The 19,590-nt window shown below is 45.7% G+C and overlaps 1 protein-coding gene and 1 long non-coding RNA gene across 3 annotated transcripts in view; one reads left to right on the forward strand and one right to left on the reverse strand.

Annotated features, from left to right (window-relative positions):
- The window catches only part of LOC103346696 (uncharacterized), a 166,359-nt gene that overhangs the window by 62,473 nt on the left and 84,296 nt on the right, over positions 1-19,590 (forward strand). Inside the window, exons 6-7 of one of the 2 annotated variants that reach the window (XR_011386434.2) lie at positions 14,296-14,405; positions 18,494-18,552. The exons of the other annotated variant lie outside the window; for it this stretch is intronic. This is a non-coding gene — a long non-coding RNA (uncharacterized LOC103346696). The remainder of the gene's footprint in view (positions 1-14,295; positions 14,406-18,493; positions 18,553-19,590) is intronic. 2 annotated transcript variants of the gene reach the window in all.
- Positions 3,073-13,224, reverse strand: LOC100359112 (sulfotransferase 1C4). The gene is made up of 7 exons (XM_070068691.2): positions 12,924-13,224; positions 9,733-9,858; positions 8,884-8,981; positions 7,272-7,398; positions 6,938-7,032; positions 4,419-4,599; positions 3,073-3,545 (listed from the first exon to the last, which is right to left on the reverse strand). The coding sequence occupies exons 1-7, from the start codon at positions 13,078-13,080 to the stop codon at positions 3,433-3,435; spliced, it is 897 nt and encodes a 298-aa protein (XP_069924792.1). The 5' UTR covers positions 13,081-13,224; the 3' UTR covers positions 3,073-3,432.

Genomic DNA, 19,590 nt, shown 5'->3' on the forward strand with positions numbered 1-19,590 from the left:
TGAGTTAAGGCCAGCATCACAGGAGTGGGTTGGTTACCATGGTGGGGGGGTTAGTGTTTGCCCTCCTTGTCTAATCTCTCGGTGCTCTCTTGGGCTCTTGCTCTCTTGCACTCTTGGTCTCTTGCAGTCTTGCACTCTTGCAATCTTGCTCTCTTGCCTTTTGACCATGAGGCCCTTGCCAGGTTCTGGCACCATAGTCATGGACTTCCCCGTCTCCAGGACCATGAGCCAAATAAATGTGTACACTTCATAATTTACCCTCCCACGGCATCTTACTGTAGCAGCGGGAAAAGGGCTCAGACTGTCATGTACTTAAAAATGAGTGTAAGCCAAAAGTTAGTCTGAAAAGTCCAATGTTTTAGGATCCTAACTAGTTATTGACTGAACCTCTTGTAAAGAGAAGTTACCACCAAACACTTCAAACCCCGGAGTTAGGGAAAGGTTTATGATCAGGTGGCAGAAGCCTGATGGTCCAGGGGAGAGGGCGAGAGGGTAAGAGATCAGGAGAGTGTAAGAGAGATCAAGAGAGAGAGAGACACGTGTTCAGGAACAGGTCCTGTTAAACCTTTGCCGGGGGGCGGGCAGGGAAGTAGGAGCAGCAAATCCCATTAGGGTTGGGGTAGAACTGACACCTGTGGTTGGGCCATGGGTCACCTGGCTTCTGGCAATGGAGGCGTGGGGGCAAGAACCTAGGATGGTGTCCTGGGTGTAGATTGCACACAGATAAGACTGTGCCATTTTACTAACATTCTCCTCTTGTGTTTTATAAAGCAAGAGTTGTATGGGATTACTTTACCCCCCAAATTCCAGGAGTGGTAGAGGAACAATGATCTGTCTTTAGAGCTACTTCCCGCTGACATTTTATCTCTGCTGGCATGGGGCAGTGTCTCAAGTCGCTGTCTCTTGGGTGGGGAGCTGATTATGTCCCTGTAGCAGCATTTGGTCGGCCGCCTGGTGGGGGAAGGTGTTGGTGCATTCTATTTTCACCTCCTGTGAACACTGAAACAGACACAGTAGTGTAAAAGACAGGGTAGGCTGGTACTGTGGCGTAGTGTTTTAAGCTGCCGCCTGCAGTGCTGGCATCCCATATGGGTGCTGGTGCGAGTCTCGGCTGTTCCACTTCCGATCCAGCTCTCAGCTATGGCCTGGGAAAGCAGTAGAAGTTGGCCCAAGCCCTTGGGCTCTTGCACCTGCATGGGAGTCCTGGATGCAGCTCCTGGCTCCTGTCTTCGGATTGGTGCAGCTTTGGCCATTGTGGCCAATTTGGGAGTGACCAGTGGATGGAAGACCTCTCTCTCTCTCTCTCTCTCTGCTTCTCCTTCACTCTCTGTGCAACTCTTTCAAATAAATAAAATAAACCTTAAAAAAAAAAAAAGAGAATAGCAGCCCATGACCTTAAGAGTGGCATTAACCAAGTAATGAGAGGATGTTATAGAGGAGAGGAAATGAGGGGGGGGTCTCTGGGTCCTTGTGAAGACTGATGGATGTGGTTTGAAGCTGATCCTAACCAACGCTGGAGGAAAGGCCGCTTGTCTCCTGTGGGTAGAGGGGTTTGTCTGTAGAGAAAATCTGAAGAATCATACAACATTAAGCGGGGGGGGTGGGGTGGGGGGGTGGACCATCAATACACACGGGTCAGGTGTGGAGCCACTGGTATTAGAGCAGAGGCTCTGACCACAAAGGAACGAGGCCCAAGTGAGCTGGACATCTAGAACGAAGACAGAGTCATTATTAGAGGACCTAAGAAAGCTTCTGTCTAACCACGAATAAGTTCTCCAATTGCGAGGTAAATAGAAACTGACAGAAGGGGCCTGATAATAGTCTGGTGGGCTTTAAGGCCTTGCCAGTTAAGGGTCCCAGGCGTAGGCATCTCTTCACGTGGCATATATCCTAAGAGAGATGTGCACCTCCTTGTGGAAGGCACCCTGTTGACTTCCATTACCTAGCTGGCCTGGGAGGAGAGCTGGCCAGGTAAAGGCAGCTGGCAAATCTAACAGGAAATTTACAGTTCTGCCTGCAATGTTACCGACCCTACTTGGCCACCCCCTCAGTAGCAGTGGTTACTTTGGAAGCCGGGCTGAGTGAAGGGCTTTTCAGCTCAGAGCCAGTGAGGTCTGTGGCTCTGACCTGAAGTCTTTGGACTCCAGGGCAGTTCCATTTCCAGCGACCCAACTCTTGGCTGGTAGAGCTGCCAGGGCTCTTCACAAGCTGACTTCTGCTGAAGCCCAGGCTTACCACATTGAAAGCCACTGCAGTGGCCTGGGCTGTTGGGTGTCCTTGATGGCAGATCACTGGGCAGAGCAGCCTTTAATAGGCCTGCCGCCTATCTTTACATTGCTTCTGATGCCTGGCTTTCTCTTCCTCCTGGTTTTTGTTAAAGCAGACAGAGGATGCAAGTCAAGGGGGTTCTCAAGTCCATTCTCTAATCTTTGGTGGCCTAAACTTGAAGTCTACAGTCACCGGCAGGTTCTGGTAGTGGTTTTTCTGTGAGGCAGGCAATGCCCATGAGGAAACCCATGTCCTCACTCTAAAGCTTTCTCTCCCTTTGTTTGGTCTGAAAGGGAGGTTTTGCCTGTTTACTGTGCCCATGGAGAAGTAAATTTAGCCATGGAATCATAATTTCAGCTCTCATTCTAGCTATTTTTGCTTTATTACAGAAAATGTTAGCCATCCCTTTTATAAGACATGTATTCTGGAAGAGGTCCTGCTACACCTTTGCTGGGGGCAGGCAGGGAAGTAGGAGCAGCAAATCCCATTAGGGTGGGGGTGGAGCTGACACCTGTGGTTGGGCCATGGTGTCACCTGTCTTCAGCACTGGTGGCAGGGGGGCTAGAGCCTAGGATGGTGTCTGGGGTGTAGATTGTGCCACAGATAAGACTGCGCCATTTTACTAACACCTCTCTCCTACACTGCACCCTCCTCTCACTCTGCACCTTGCCCATTGCCTGCTAACTACACTTTTTTTTTTTAATAGTGTGCACAATCAGTCTGAGAACCTCAACTCAATATCACTCAGTCTGAGTATCAAACTTTAATTATTATGCAATACACTGAGAAATAAAATAAAACAACTTCAAAAAAAGAGAGAGATTTATTTATTTATTTGAGAGGCAGAAGCAGAGGCAGAGGCAAGGCAGAGAGAAAGAGATCTTCCATCCACTGATTCCTTCCCCAAATGGCCGCAATAGCTGTAGCTGAGCCTCTCTGAAGCCAGGAACCAGGCAGTTTTCTCCAGGTCTCCCAAGCCAGCACAGGGGCCCAAGGACTTGTGGCATCTTCCACTGTTTCCCAGCCCATAGCAGAGAGCTAATTTGGAAGTAGAGCAGCTGGGTCTCGAACCGGCACCCGTATGGGATGCTGGGATTGCAGATGGCAGCGTTACCCGCTACACCACAGCGTCAACCCGTAAAACAGCTTTTAATTTTTGTCTTACTAGAATTGGAAGTGGAAAGCGAGGCTGGTGTCAGCCATTTTCTTCTTGTAGTCTTCATTGAACCTCTCATTCTGGGCCACAGTGAAGTGGTGCTTCCAGTCTCCCACTGTCCCTGAAACACAGTCACGTGGGTGAGCGTTAATAGCTGCTGGAGGAGTTTGTGTTTCCCTCCTCTCCTGTTTCTGTGCGATGATTTCTACTCTGTCTTCTAGGAAGGGACAGTGTTGGGCAAAACAAGGCTCTTGCTATGCTGTCCCTCTCTTGCTCTTGTCTGAACTGTAGACAGGAAGAGCCTGTTCCCCACCAAGCCCCATTACTGGGGGAAGGACACCACTGTTGCAACAGCAGGCCTGGGAGGTTTCTGTCTCTCTCCTGGCCTCTTGCACATCACGGCACGGTGGGTGCTGGGACCATGGCTTCTATGCCATGAGCTGAGCAGAAGGACCCCTTCCTGGGAGGTCCCAGGTACAAGTCTGAAGTTGTAGAACTTGCTCCCACCCAGACCTCCACTTGCCATCCCACTTATCATCCCAGTGTTGCCTTTGTTACCACTGTCTGTTATCTCATGCATTTCTCATTTATTTTGCTAGTCAATAGAATATGATATCCGTGAGGGAAGGAATTTTTGTGTTTTGTTTGCTGTACCCACCAGTGCCTGGCACATAGTAGCCTCTCAGTAAGTATTTTTGGATACTTGTATCTGATAGCATATAGCCGTGTATAAACTAGATTGTTCACCACATCTGAGTTAGATTTCTGGAGGGAACGTGGGGCTACATGGTGGTATTCAGATACCAAACCTCACTGGCTGATAGGGGATTGTAAACATTGTTTTCATTTCTTCGGTGGTTTCTTAAATACATCTTTTCCCAGAGTCCTCCATTACAGCCATTCTAATCCCAGGCATAGGAAAGACAGCTCCCCAAGGGCTCTGAAGTGCTGCATCATTCTTTTAAGGTTAAGGCCAAAAGAAAACATAAGCAACCTTTTCTCATGAATGGAGAAATGGCGTGGTTCATAAATTCAGTAGGAAGTGATGAATAGTTTGCCATTGGATTCTGCTTCATGACATCGAATGAGGTGTGATGGACAATTGTATCTAGAACTTTGTCATCTAGTTTCTTCCCAATAAATTCTGCCAGCCTCTGAATTTCCTGCTTTGGATTCTATGATGAAATTCAAAAGAAAAGACAAGATTGGCTATAAAATAATTAGTTCAAAAGATTATGAAAATGTATTAGGGATAGTAACCAGCAGCGATGTTACAAAGAAGTCTTCATTTGTAAATGCCCAACTGCCCAGAAAGGACTCAGTCTACCAAGGTGGCCCATACTGTTTTCTTATAGTAATTGGAATTACTGGGAATTTTCCCCTGTAATATGTAAGCATCAGGTGGGTAGGGCTAGTGACACAAACAGTGGCTTTCATTGTCCGTGAATGTATCACTGTGGGAATGCATTAAGGATTATTTCCCAAAGTCCTGCTCACTTAGTTATTGGAGGGAGGGGTCTTGGTGAGCTCAACATCTAATAGGGAGATTGCATAGACTCCCAGTAAGAACAGAGACTTTCCAGAGGTGCAGGGGCAGAACGTTTAAGATCTGACCCAGAGGCTGCAGGTTAATCCTCTGCCTGCAGCACCAGCATCCCATATGGGTGCCGGTTCTAGTTCCGGCTGCTCCTCTTCCATCCAGCTCTGGTATGGCCTGGGAAAGCAGTAGAAGATGGCCTAAGTGCTTGGGCCCCTGCGTCTACATGGGAGACTGGGAAGAATCTCCTAGACCTGTCTTCGGATTGGTGCAGCTCCGGCCATTGTGGCCATTTGGGGAGTGAACCAACGAAGGGAAGACCTTTCTCTCTATCTCTTCCTCTCACTATCTGTAACTCTACCTCTTAAATAAATAAAGAAATAAAATCTTTAAAAACATCTGACCCAAAGGTGACTGTATCCTGTCCCTGGCATTGACAGAAGTTTCCCAGACCACAGCAATGGTGGTAGTAAGAGGAGCGGAGAGGTTCTTTCTTTGTGTGTGTGTATGCCCCAAAAGGCACTGATGGTTATTAATACCCGGTGCCCAGCATGGTCAGGGTCAGGTATTTGGGCATTCTGAGAGGAGCTCAGTTCATCCTGGAGGGCCCTGGAGCCCTGGGAAACTACTGTGGCTGTGGGAATCCATTGTCTGCAGGGCAGGGTATGGGGAACGGAGGGGCTTACGCTGACCGCTGTGTCTAGAGTGTGTCTCTGCTTCAAAGCCTTGAATGTTCAAAGTGCTTAATTAAATTGTCTTCATACAGACTTGGGATGAGAAAGAACGCTGAGAAGTGAACTCTGACCTACTGCCAGGGAACATCCCAGAACATGATCACAGAAATATTTAAAATGCTTTGAGAGACTATGAGGTTTCAATAAAATTTCTTCCTGGAACTCCTAACACAGGAGGAGCTCCGTGTTACCCATTCCCAGGACATACTCTACATCTCTGGTACTTCTATTACATATGCAATAGGCAAACAGGGTCTGTGTGAAGTTTCCTATTCTAAATTTAATAGGACTCTTTCTTCTATAACCCCCTTAGCCTGTCATATCTACTCAAAAAGAGCAAACTCTATGAATACACCTCTCACAACTATAATATTCTTTTATTGAGTGTCTATATGGGGGGACTTTAGATTAGACAACTCTCTGAACTGAAATAGTACATATATCTGAAAGGTATTCCCTCAGGACACAGGCAATGAGGGTCTGGTTTGCATGCTTTCCAGTCATTTACATTTGGTGCCCTTTGCAAGCATTTCCACACTTTTGTACCAGGAGTGGGTGATACAGCCAGTTTGTGAAGCACCTATTCAGTATCACAGTTTTTGATAATACATTTAAGAACAGAGACAGTATTCTTTGTAGATCTCCATATTTAGTGGAGTCACAGAAGGTATCTGAGTAGACTATCCTTACAACAATCACAACCTCATTTAGTGCCCATACAGATCCTGGATTGCTGAGTATTATTATCTCTTTTTTTGCATATAAGAAATCTAAGTACCCAAGATGTTAAGTGTCTTTCCGAAGTATAGTTGATACTAGGTTGTACAGCCAGACGTGAATTCAAGAATTTTAATTGTTAGTATTTTCCATTCCATCGTCATTTCCTAAAGTATTTGTTGAAACTATGTGGCTGTTTCTCAATGGTAATACAAAATGTGCTAGCATGACTTTTCCACCTAAACTGAGTTCTGAGAGACACAAGGAGGGAAGAGCGTCTTCTGTATTTGGCAACCATAGCCTGTAAGGTGCACCACCCCCCAGGGCACCAGGAAGCTAAGGGTGAGAGTTTGTAATGCATGAATTCATGATCTCCCCTGTGTACTTGGACACATGGGCAGCTGTGGCCAGTGAAACGCAGGAATGTTCTCTTCTCTGCTTCAACCTGAGTCCCCGATAGGGCCACTACTCATGACTTGTATGTTTTACCATCCACGGGAACACAGTGGATGGCCCTGCCCTCACCTTCTTCATTTCTTCGTAGAAGAGGTAGAGAATGTTGTGTTGGTCTTTGGCTTTCCACCATCCTTTCACATGGTCATGCCAGGAGCCCCAGCACACTGGAAAGTGGGATGGAAAGCAAGGCAGTGAGTTACACAGGTTCAACCAACAGGTGTTGCATTGGAAGGAGAATCTCTGAAGGGGATCAGAGTGTTGTCTCAAAGGAGGCAGAGCCCCTGCGGACGTAGGGATGATGCACTCCTTTTAGGGCGCTTTAGGATTTTGAGGAAGGAAGGAAGGAAGGAAGGAAGGAAGGAAGGAAGGAAGGAAGGAAGGAAGCAAAGCTGAGTTCTCTTACCTTTCCCAGCCAGGAAATTCTCAAAGTATTCTTCCCATGTTCCTGGATCAGGAAGTCCTTTATTCATTCTTTGGAAATGATAATAGGATACCATATTGTCCTTGGCATTCCTTGCCACATAGATGATCTGCAAATATGGAAGGGAGAGAAGAAACAAAAGAGGATGAAATCCATGTCAACCATGTCCATACTCTTATTGCCAACAATCACACAGGGGTGGATACAGTTCTGGCAGAGAATTTTTCTAATGCTGCTTACAACCACCCTGCCCTTTCCCTTTTTTTTTTTTTTTTTTTTAACTTCAGTTCGCTGCAATGGCTGGATCTGCGCTGATTCAAAGCAACTAGCCAGGAGCTTCTTCCAGGTCTCCCACATTGGTGCAAGTCCAAGGACCTGGGCTATCTTCTGCTGCTTTCTCAGACCATAGCAGAGAGCTGGATCAGAAGTGGAGCAGCTGGGATCAGAACCAGCATCCACATGGAATGCAGGCTCCCCAGGGGGTGGCTTTAACCTGCTATGCCAGAGCTGACCACAACAATCCTGCTTTTGTGAGAGAGGAAAATATTCCTATCAATTTACATATGGATTCCTGTGAGGAGTTAGATTTTTTTTTTTTACTTAGTTATACATAGTGATACTTCTCCTCTCCTCCCCCACGCTACATCCCTTCTTCCTCGTCTAAATTTCCCACTCTTAATTTTTACAAATATATATTTTCAGTTTATTTAACAATTGTAAAGTTAACCCTACACTTAGCAAGAGAGTCTGACAAATAGTATGACTAAAAAAACCCACAAAATGGTGATCCTCAATGGAAAATACAGGAGCTGTAAATGATCATTAACTCTCAAAATGTCTATTTCACTGAAAAATATTAAATTTCAGGTACCCTGTTAGTTATCTTGGATCTAGGAAAACAAATGATATCTGTCTTTTTGGGACTGGCTTATTTCACTAAGTAAACTGGTTTCCAGTTATGTCCATTTGGTTGCAAAAGACAGGATATTTTTTTAATAGCTGAGTAGTACTCCATAGTGTATATATAGCATAATTTCTTTATCCAGTCAACAGTTGATGGACAGCTGGGTTGATTCCATATCCTACCTATTGTGAATTGTGCTCCAGTGAACATGGGGGTATAGATAACTCTTTCATATCCTGATTTCTTTTGGTTTGAGTAAATTCCCAGGAGTAGGATGGCTGGATCATATGGTAGGTCTATATTTAGCTTTCTGAGTTATCTCCATTTTGTGTTCCACAATGGCTGCCCCAATTTACATTCCCACCAGCAGTGGATTAGGGTACCTTTTTCCCCACATCCTTGCCAGCATCTGTTGTTTGTTGATTTCTGTATGAAAGGCATTCTACCTGGAGTGAGGTGAAGCCTCACTGTGGTTTTGATTTGCATTTCCCTGATGGCTAGTGATCCTGAGCATTTTCTCAAGGTCTGTTGGCCATTTGGATTTCCTGTCTTGAAAAACACCTGTTGAAGTCCTTTGCCCATTAAGGAGGTGGATTTTTTTTTTGAACAGGCAAAATGTTTTAAGAGGAAGGATGTGGAGGACTAAGATTGTTCTAAAGAGTACAGCCGTGAGTCCCTTTTGCTCTTTACCTTACAGTTGTTCTCTAGGAAGGATGGTGGCAGCAACTCGATGGGAAGATGTGTTTTCAGGTTCCGTGGTGAGGGCATTGCATTAGCTTGTTCCAAACCTGAAAAAGTAGTTTATAATAATTTCCTACTATTTTTCTCTTTGCTTCAAACAGGGAGCAAAATACCTGGGGAGCAATGCCAGGCAGCCACAGAGCACTGAGCTATTGTTTTTGATTCGAGGGAAGTCCTGTCACCTATTAGTAGACTTCTTGCCTAGAACAATTCCTAGCAAATACAACCAACCCGATAAATAAGAACCTAAAATTTCAGACCCTCTCACTGTTATTATCTTATAAGTGTTCATCTTTGTGAACTGTGACTAATTTATAACTACAAAATCAAAATTTAAGTTACTTCTGCATAAAGAGGAAATCATTTAGAGAATTCTGTAGAATAGCAATGGCCAGACACAAGGCTGGGGCCTGGCATTGGTGGCACACTGGGTTAAGCCATGGTGTGCCATGTCAGCATCCCATTTCATGTGTCTGGGAAAGCAGGGGAAGATGGCCTGAGTGCTTGGGCTCCTGCCACGCACGTGGGAGATTCTTAGATGGAGTTCCAGGCTCCTGGCTTTGGCCTGGCCGAATCCTGGTTATTGGATCATTTAAGGAGTGAACAGCAGATGGACGATCTTCTTGTCTCTGTTTCTCATCTCCCTGTAACTGTTCTTCAATTAAATACTCATTAAAAAAAAGACAAAGCAACAAAATCCATCAATGAGTACCTATAATTTTGCGAGGTGCAATTTAATCATAAAACCCCTAAGGGTATGTCCAGAAACATAGTCAAGTGTGGCTATTGGATACTCACCAGATCCTATGGAAGGGATTATCCACTCGATGAAAGGAAACCGTATATGAGTGGGTGCTCGTTTACTCATCTCAACGTCACCTTCATTTTGTATTAGGTCCACTATCTCCTGAGTCCATGTTGTTCCTAATTCCACATAGAAGATGCAGATGCAGAGACAGTTAGAGTACTATATTCTTTAAATTGTGACCAAATACTTTGCTAGAACATCTATGTGAATTTGAAAGCCATGTTTATAGAAATGGACTTCAGAAAACATCCTTTCTTATTTATACCATGAGTTACCATGACATGAATTTTTATACAAATACTCCATTCATGAGTGGGCATTAGATTGATGATATGCAATTATTTTTTTCTATCACGACCTTTAATTTGGGTTGTTGGCCTGTTGATCTAGCTGTGTGGTAAACAATTATGATCTCCTGTGGAGTAAAGACTGTGGTTTCAAATTCTTTTCCCTAAGCACAGTGTATGAAGTTTTTGCTTCAGAGCCAGCAGATGTTGGCTGAGTGAATGAATGATTAGTGCCTGGGCTTACTATATGCCACTAACCTTTAGTATCCATTTTCACTCTTTTCTCTGTTTTCTCCTTATCTCAGCAGTAGAAAGGCAAAAATGTACATTCCCTAGACTCCCTCCTTTGCCACAAAGATTCTGAATGTTATTTCTTTTTTTTTGAATTCTACCTTTTTATGTAATAATTTCTGCATTTTACAAAAATTTTATTTAAGTTATACAAGTTTCATATATACAGATTTAGGAACATAGTGACATAGTGACACTCGCCCCCACCTTACCTTCTGCCTACTCTCCAACCCTTCCTCTCCCACCTCGCATTCCCACTTTTAATTTTTATCATGATCTATTTTCAGTGTACTTAACAATCATACAGTTAACCTACTCAAAGTAAAAGAGTTCAACAAACAGTATGAAGAGAAAAACAAAACAAAACAAAACAACACATCTGCTAATGAGAGGAATTAGGCTGAGATCTGGAAGGCAGAAGCAAAATAGAGCTCATCCTGCCCAGTGTAGTGGCTGCTGGTGGCACCAACAACACTTTGGCAGAGGTCATTCCACATTCCATAGCCCCTCTCTAACTGCAGGAAGCTGCACCACCACTGCCATGGTGGTCAGAGGAAGAAGGCCCCCCCACTCCGCAGCTTAGGCTCTAACCAGATGTGCTCACAGGTGAGGATGTTGGGTTGTTCTAGGATGGATTTCTTTTTTTTAAATACTCTCTTATTCCTATTAAAATTAGCTCTTTTCAGATTAGTACTAGCAAGTTCTGATTTTTAGTACGGTTGTGTATCTCTTCTCTGAAATACGTGGGACCAGACGTATTTTGGAGTCCAAGTTTTTCTGGATTTTGTAGTAGTCGCACAAGCATAATGAGATAACACAGGAATGGGAACCAAGGCTAAATATGACCTTCATTTAGGTTTTATAAACTTTAACTACACAGCCTGAGGGAGCAGTGCACAGGATGTGTAACAACGCTGTCACGATGTCCTACGTGCGACACTGTGTTGGCACTGACAAGGCTTCAGATTGTGCAGTGCTCAGGAGTTCAGATTAGGGATGCTCAGACTACACTGTACTAAGTCAAGGTGGAAACACGTACTTTCCATTTATTTTTAAATTTCCTATGAACTATTTGCTAGTAAAAAACTGTTTGGTAATAAGTGTTTTTATGCTCAAATTCTAAAAGTAACCTTTGCCCTCAGCTGTACTTTGTTCTCCCAGCCTTTTATATTTACCCAGTGAATGTCATTTCAGTCACAGCTTGTAGCATGGATTTCTTCAGCCTGATCAGCATTGACTTATCTGTGTTCTTTGGCAGCAGCTCTCCCGTTGACTTCCTTTTCCATACTCTCAATTCAGTGCTCTTAAAGGCAGGGGTTGAAGAATGATTAGGAATCACACTTCATATCCCCTCTGTTTGCTGGCACCAACTTTCATTACAGGACAAAGGACCAAAACTGGCTTAGCCACCTACTCAGAGAACTCTGGAGTCATTGCACCTAGTTGGGGTGATTACTCTGAATCTGGCCCTAGGCTGTGATGAGGGATCTTCATGTGTCAGCAGGGCTTCAGGGTGGATCAGTGACTTCTCAAGTCACTCTCCAGGGCTTAGTGATTTTATGACTGTTTTCCTTGCTTCTGCCCATAGTATTTCTTTCTTTCTTTCTTTTTAAGGACAGGGTGGATTGTTTTTGTCATTTATACTTATCTTTTCCCTCTAATAAAAAAAATCTTCATTCATATATAAGATTTTAATGATGATTAAATATTACATTGGATGCAAAACATTTTTATTCTTCATGCTTTTTGAATTGTTTAAATCCTATTTATTCCATGAAAAGTAAATGAATCAAATCTTAAGGCTTGCACTTGGCAGGTAGAATGAAAGATTACACAAAGTACTGAGAGTGGGTATTTGGCCCAGTGGTCAGGCTGCTCCATGTCCCTCATTGGTGTGAGCACCTGATTCACTTGCTGGCCCTGGCCCCTGACTCCTGCCCGTGCATCCCCTGGGAGGCAGTGGTGGTGCTGGCTGTGTGATTGAGTTCTTGCCTCCCGCATGGGAGAGGTGAATTGAGGTCCTGGCCCTGGCTCCAGCCCCTGCCCACGGCTACTGCAGAGATTCGGGGAATGAAGCAGTGGTGATTCGAGCTCTCTAGGCAGCTCTGTTTTTCTCTCTGCCTCTCAAATGAGGAAGTAAATGGAAAACACAACATTGAGCTGAAATGATAATCAAGCAGAGTTGTGGATGAATTTAAGCTGCGTTCTTTCCTTGTGGCAAAACTCGCAAAAACTGGTGGCAAAAAACTAGCAAAACTAGTGGCAAAAACTTTGCTGATTTTCAGATTGACATTTAGAAAAATTTGATCCTGAATAGACTCCTGACGAGTAAGACTGTTACATCAGGACCAACATGAACCACTGGACAAGGTCTCTGTTGGCCTGCACATTCTTCTGTTAGGATACTGAGAGAGATGTAACCTCCTGTGGAGGGTTGAACACAATCTCAGAAAAGACTGAGGTTCGCTTTCTCTCTGTCCCTCCCTGTCTCTGTATGTGTGTGTGTGTGCAAAAGGGCTCCTTGAGAGCAAACCTTCTCTCACTGAATCCTTCACTTACCTTCCTAACTCTTTTTCCCCGTCCCTGCCAGCTCCTCCACCTACCTGCTTTAGGATAGGTAGAAATCAGCAGGTCATCAGGCTTGGCTTGGAAGTTCCAGATCAGATCCCAGGCGTCACAGGTAGGCGTGGGTTGAAGAATTCCTCTCACATAGTCAACAGGTATTCGCGGTGTTTCATCAAATTTTGAATTCTCTGCCATGGGTACTAGAAGTTGCGATCTTGGTAAAATGTTACAGCACAGGGCTGTATTTTTGATATCGTGCAGATAATGCAACACTCAGAATACCAGTCCAGCCTGGAACAGCCTGGTGCCGGCCAGTAGAAAGCAAGTCAGCCGCTGAATGCTGAAAGCCAGAGGGCTGCTTCCTAATCTAGTCCTTAGGACTTTTCCTGCTGTGGGCCTGCCCCTCCCCACGGGCTTTGACGTCACCAGGGAGGCGTTCCCAGATCCCTGGGCTCCTGTCCCAGTGGTGCTCTCCCTGCCCAGTTACTGGTGTTTATGTTTTCTGCATCCCATGTCCGTAAAACAATTCCCAAGTCTGTCATTCATGGTTTTCTTTGGGAATTCTGAGCAATTGAATTGCAGGGCACTTGCCTGCAGGATGACAGACGACTCAGTGACCTCTCTGAAGGCTGGGAGGCCTTTGCCTCGGGCCGTGCAGGGTCTGGACCTTGATCTGCACTTCCCAGTATAAACAGCTGACAGGGTCAATTTTGTTACAGAGCAAACTACATCGTGGGCCACTGGAGAAGTTCCCTTCCTTCTGTAGGTTATTGCTGAATGTCGGTAGGGATCTCATCCCAGCCAGGAAAGCACACACATCTTGGGTACAGCAGAAATGGATGCAGAAAACTCCAGCCTGAACAGAAGACAAGTGGTGGCGTTAGAAATGCACACCGTGGCACAGTAGGTAAAGCCGCTGCCTGCAGTGCTGGCATCCCATATGGGCACCGGTTCGAGACCTGGCTGCTCTACTTCTGATCCAGCTCTCTGCTCTGGTCTGGGAAAGCAGTAGAAGATGGCCCACGTCCTTGGGTCCCTAAACCCATGTGGAAGACCTGGAGGAAGCTCCTGGCTTGTGGCTTCAGATTGGTGCAGCTCTGGCTGTTGCAGCCAGTTGGGGAGTGAACCAGCAGATGGAAGACCTCTCTCTCTCTCCCCCCACCACCTCTTCTTCTCTCTCTGTGTAATTCTTTCAAATACATAAATAAATCTTAAAAAAACAAACGCATACTGCCCCCCTGCAGAATCCTCTCCCACTGAACCTCAATGGAACAGCTGCCTTCACCAGCATCTCCTATCTCCTTACTTGGGGCGGCGTTCTTGCATCCAAAGCAGCTGCTGAACTTGAGCCAAGTATCAGGTTTTGCTTGTGACCTTGTTAACCTGTTCTTTCTCTTTCATCACACAAAGGCATGTGAAACAGGGCCAGGCTGCCATCTTATGGTCTCACTGTGCACCAGCTGTATGCCAGGTGTGGCGTCCTATCATCTATGGAGACAACGAAACAGACAATTGGGGAAGTGAGTCCTTTGGGCCCTGATTGTGTGGGGACTGGGTGAGCCCAGGCTGCGCTGGCTGGTCTGCTTGCCTTCAAGGTCTGCGCCATCTCCTCGGTGTTGCTGAGTCTCCCTGCGTTGCCACTTCCCGCTATATTGCCAGCGCGGAGGAGATAACCCAGTGCACTTAGTGCTTGCCACAGGGCACTGTCCTCTAAATTGTGGCTCTAAAAATAAGGGATGACCAGACTTCGCTGTTGTTCTGCGGCCCACGTTCTGAATGGGAGCTCGGAGAAGACACTTCTTTGGTTTTCCCTGTTGGGGTGGGTGGACATTGGGGTCAGAGATTGCCAGCTGGGGTCTGGCATTCAAATGCAGTTTATTTGTAACTGGTTTCTTTCCCAACTTCCTTTACACAGATTGCCTTTTGGCCACTCTGTGTGCCCTACGCTATTGCAGGGGGAGGAGGCAGGACGATGAAGCTCAAGGAATCGCATTCGTTACTCCTTGCTGCTCTATCAGCTGCTGAGATTGGTGTTAGCTGTGAATGTTTCATAAAGTGAAGCAGGGGGCCTGGCGATCTTTAATGTGGGAAAGGCCCTTAAAACAGAAATCAAAAAGAGAAATCAACCTAAATCCTTAGATTCTCAAAAAGAATCAAATAAAGGGTCATGTAGAGCTGCCAGATTCAGCAAATACAAATACAGGATGCCAGGTGAAATTTGAATTTCCGATAAATAATGAATTCACTTTTTAAAAAGGAATTCTTTATTTTATTTGAAAGTCAAAGTTACACACAGAGAGCAGGAAAAGCAGAGCGAGAGAGAGGTCTTCCATCTGCTCATTCACTCCACAATTGCCCACAACAGCTGGAGCTGCGCCAATCTGAAGCCAGGAGCTTCCTCTGGGTCTCCCACACAGGTGCAGGGGCCTAAGGACTTGGGCCATCTTCTACTGCTTTCCCAGGCCATAGCAGAGAGCTGGATGGGAAGTGGGGCACCCAGGACTCGAACCGGTTCCCATATGGGATGGCGGCACTGCAGGTGGTAACTTTACCCACTATGCCACAGCGCCAGCACCTACTGAGCTTAGTAATGACAGCTCCAAGCCAGTCATGAAACAGAGGGCTAAAAATGTTCCCCTGTGGGAATGTAGACGGCTCACCCTCTTTGGAAACGATACGAAGGAGTAGAGCACCGTGACCACGGAAACCCGTGTGTGCGCAAGGAGACAAGCAGAAATGTCCACAGTGGCGTTGATGGTAGTAGCACAGTGCTGGACACAGCGTGAACACGTAGCAGTAGGGGCAAAATGTAGAAACTGTGGTGCTGTTGGACGTTCTTCTCCTGGGGTGCTGAACTGCAGTGAAAAGAAGGAAAACAGGGCTCTATGTTTGAACATAGGGAATGTCTCAAAGATAACGTTGTGTGAAGAAAGCAAATAGTGGGGCTAGCGCTGTGGTGCAGTGGGTTAACTCCCTGACCTGAAGTGCCGGCATCCCATATGGACGCCGGTTCTAGTCCCAGATGTTCCACTTCCGATCCAGCTCTCTGCTATGGCCTGGGAAAGCAGTAGAAGATGGGCCAAGTCCTTGGGCCCCTGCACCCACATGGGAGACCCGGAGGAAGCTCCTGGCTCCTGGCTTCAGATCGGTGCAGCTCGGCCATTGTGGCCAATTGGGGAGTGAACCAGCAGATGGAAGACCTCTCTCTCTCTCTTTCTGCCTTTTCCTCTCTCTGTGTAACTCTGACTTTCAAATAAATAAATAAACCTTAAGAAAAAAAAAGAAAGAATGCTCAATGTACTAAGTATCCCTCCTGTCTGGTATTAACTGTACTCTGAATCCTTTACAAATTGAAATAATTAAACTTTGTTTCCTTTGAGATATAACCATAACCTGGACAGTTTTAGGGTAGCACCAGACAACCATTGTCCAACATCACATTAGCCAGAACGTCTGGGGCTGGAGGAAGTGGAAATACATAGAGAAATACTAGCTCAATATTTTTTCTTTATTTTGGACAGGCATAGTGGACAGTGAGAGAGAGAGACAGAGAGAAAGGTCTTCCTTTTTGCCATTGGTTCACCCTCCAATGGCCGGTGTGGCCAGCCCGCTGCAATGATCCGAAGCCAGGAGCCAGGTGCTTCTCCTGGTTTCCCATGCGGGTACAGGGCCCAAGGACCTGGGCCATCCTCCACTGCACTCCCGGGCCATAGCAGAGAGCTGACCTGGAAGAGGGGCAGCCGGGCCAGAATCCGGGGGCCCGACCAGGACTAGAACCCGGTTTGCCTGTGCTGCAGGCGGAGGATTAGCCTATTGAGCTGCGGTGCCAGCCTCTTTTATTCTTGAAGTATAACTGATCAAGACAGCAGATGGGTAGGGTTTTTCATTCAACATTTCAAGTATTGTATTCTATTCTCTTCTTGCTTGACTGGTGTTGAAGGAGAAGTCACATTTGGTTTTTATGTTTGCTCCCCTACATTGATAATTTTTTTCCTCTGACTATTTTTGGGGTTCCATGCCATCCCCCCTTTTTATTTTCTGCAATCTGAGTATAGTTGGGATGGGGTAGTGGCTTGTCTTGGTTTTCATTGTTATTTATTCCAGCTGGTGTTATCTGACCTAGATCTCTGGTGTGGTGTCTGAAATTAAGGGGGGGAGTTTCTATTGACAAGTGCTCAAGCTCAGAGACAGTTTACTCAGCTGAATCCAGTTTCCCAATGAGCCTATCAAATGATCCCTGTATTGCTGTTACATTGATTGATCTCTACTATTTCCTTTTTTTTTAAAAAAAAAAAAGATTAATTTATTTATACATTTGAAAGGCAGAGTAACAGACAGAGAGAGAGAGAGAGGTGGGGGGGGGGGAGAGAAAGTCTTCTATCTACTGAGTGATTGCCCAAATGGTCACAGCAGCCGAGGCTAGGCCAGACAGAAGCCGGGGGCCAGGAGCTCCATCGAGGTCTCCCACATGGGTGACAGGGCCCACATTGCCTTCCCGGGTGCATTGGCAGAGAGCTAGATCAGAAGCAGAGCAGCAGGGACTCCAGCTCTGCCATGGGTGTCAGCGTCACAGTGGAATCTTAACAGAGTGTACTACAACACTGGCTCCCTCCACTATTTCCTTTTTTTTTTTTTTTTTTTTTTTTTAGAATGTCCATCTGTCTGCTTAGATTATCACTTGCTCTTGCATGTTGTCTACTGCTTCTATTAGAGTCCATCCGATGTCCACCAACTGATGACTGGGTAAGGAAATTATGGTGTGTTTACACTATGGTATACTACTTAGCCATAAAAAAGGATGCAATCCTTTCTTTTGCAACAAAATGGATGTGACTGGAAGCCCTTATACTTAGTGAAACAAGCCAGTCCCCAAAAGACAAATACTACGTATTTTCCCTGATCTGTGGTAACTAATGGAGTACCAAAAATGTAATGCAAAGGAGTGAAACTGACATTTTGAGCTTCGATGATTGTTTACAGCCCTTGTCTCCACTGCTGAGGAACAGTGTTGTTTTCTTCATCCTATTTGTTCCCCTCATTACTTAGCATAGGGTTAATTTTATGAGTATAAAGTAATCTGAAAGTAGATCACTGTAAAAATGAAGGGGAGGTGGCGACTCTGTGGCACAGCGGGGTAAAGCCCTTTTGCCTGCAGCTCCTGTATCCCATATGGGAGCTGGTTCCAGTCTAGGCTGCTCCACTTCTGATCCAGCTCCCTGCTAATGTTCCCCGGAAAGCAACAGAAGATGGCCCAGGAGCTTGGGTCCCTACAATCACGTAAGAGATCTAGAAGAGGCTTCTGGCTCCTGGCTTCAGATCGGCACAGCTCCAGCCATTGTGACCATCTGAGGAGTGAACCCATGGATGGAAGACCTCTCTCTCGGTCTGGAACTCTGCCTTCCAAATAAATAAATCAATCTCTCTTTTCTTTTTCCTTTTCAAAGAAAATGGTATTAAGAGAGGAGACCTGTTAGGAGGTATTTAACTTATGAGCGCTCTACACCATGAATGGATTAACACCACTCTTGTGGGATGGGTCATTACAAAGAGGGGAGTCCAGCCTCTTTCTTCTCTCACACTGTGTTGCTCTTGCATCTTCTCCCCCGAGGTGACAGAGCGTGAATGACCTCATCAGATCCCAGCATGTTCTCTTGGACTTCCACAATGGTGAGCCAAATATTTTCCTATTGTTCATAATTTACAATAGGTGGTATCCTATTGGAAGAAAATAGAAAATTGGTACCGGAAGTGGCACTAGTTTAACCAATACCCTCTATGTGGAAGAAACTTTGGAGTGGGTAATGGGTAGCGACTGGAAGAATTTGGAAGATCAGAGTAGAACAAGCCTAGGTGACCACAATGCTGCATTAAGTATCATTCTGGTGACAGCTTAGTAGAAGAAAAGAGCTATGGGGAAAGACTGGAAGTCCTTAAGGATTACATGAGAGACCACGATCATGGACAGCATAGGCCATTCTGATGAGCTCTCAGGTGGAACTGAGGAATGAAGTATTGGAAATTGAAGTAAAGCCCATCCTTGTTGCAAAGATCTTGGCAGAATTTTGTCCATGTCCTTGGACCTTGTGGAATGCAGAGCACTAAACTGATGAACTATGGCATCTGGTAAGAGAATTATCTAAGCAACAAAGCCTTCAGTCTACCGGTTGACTACTTTGAACCACACACAGTGAGATGCAAGTGGGAAGAACTGACTTAGGAAGGAATTTTTAATTAAAAGAGCAGTAGAATGGGAAGATTTGGAAATTTTGCAGCCTGGCCACATAAAACATGAAAAGGTGTGTTCAGGGGAGCAAAGCAGGGATGTGGCCAAGTGGCAGTTACCAAGTAGACAAGTGAACAGGAGGGAATCAAGGCAATGGGAGACTGACCTCAGAGGCATTTCAGAGATCCCTCGGGCTGGTCCTCCCAGCACTGGCTAAGCAATCTAGGAGCGCAGAATATCTCAGGGAAGGGACCTGGCTGCCCTCCATGGGCCTCCTGTGTTCTGGTGTAGTGTTCCTTGGCTGTCCCTGTCTTGGCTCGTTCAGACCTACTTATGACTTGGCCTGTGCTGTGGAAGGTACAATCGATAAGCCTTGGTGACATCCACGGTGTGCGGAAAGCAAGAACTGTGGGTCCATGGCTCCCTCGACTTAGATTTCACAGGATGCTGTGGGAAGGCAGGGGGCCCAGACAGAGACTTGT

This window comes from Oryctolagus cuniculus, chromosome 2 (assembly GCF_051225735.1).
Source record: "Oryctolagus cuniculus isolate XC-2025 breed Fujian yellow rabbit chromosome 2, ASM5122573v1, whole genome shotgun sequence".
Lineage (NCBI taxonomy): Eukaryota > Metazoa > Chordata > Mammalia > Lagomorpha > Leporidae > Oryctolagus > Oryctolagus cuniculus.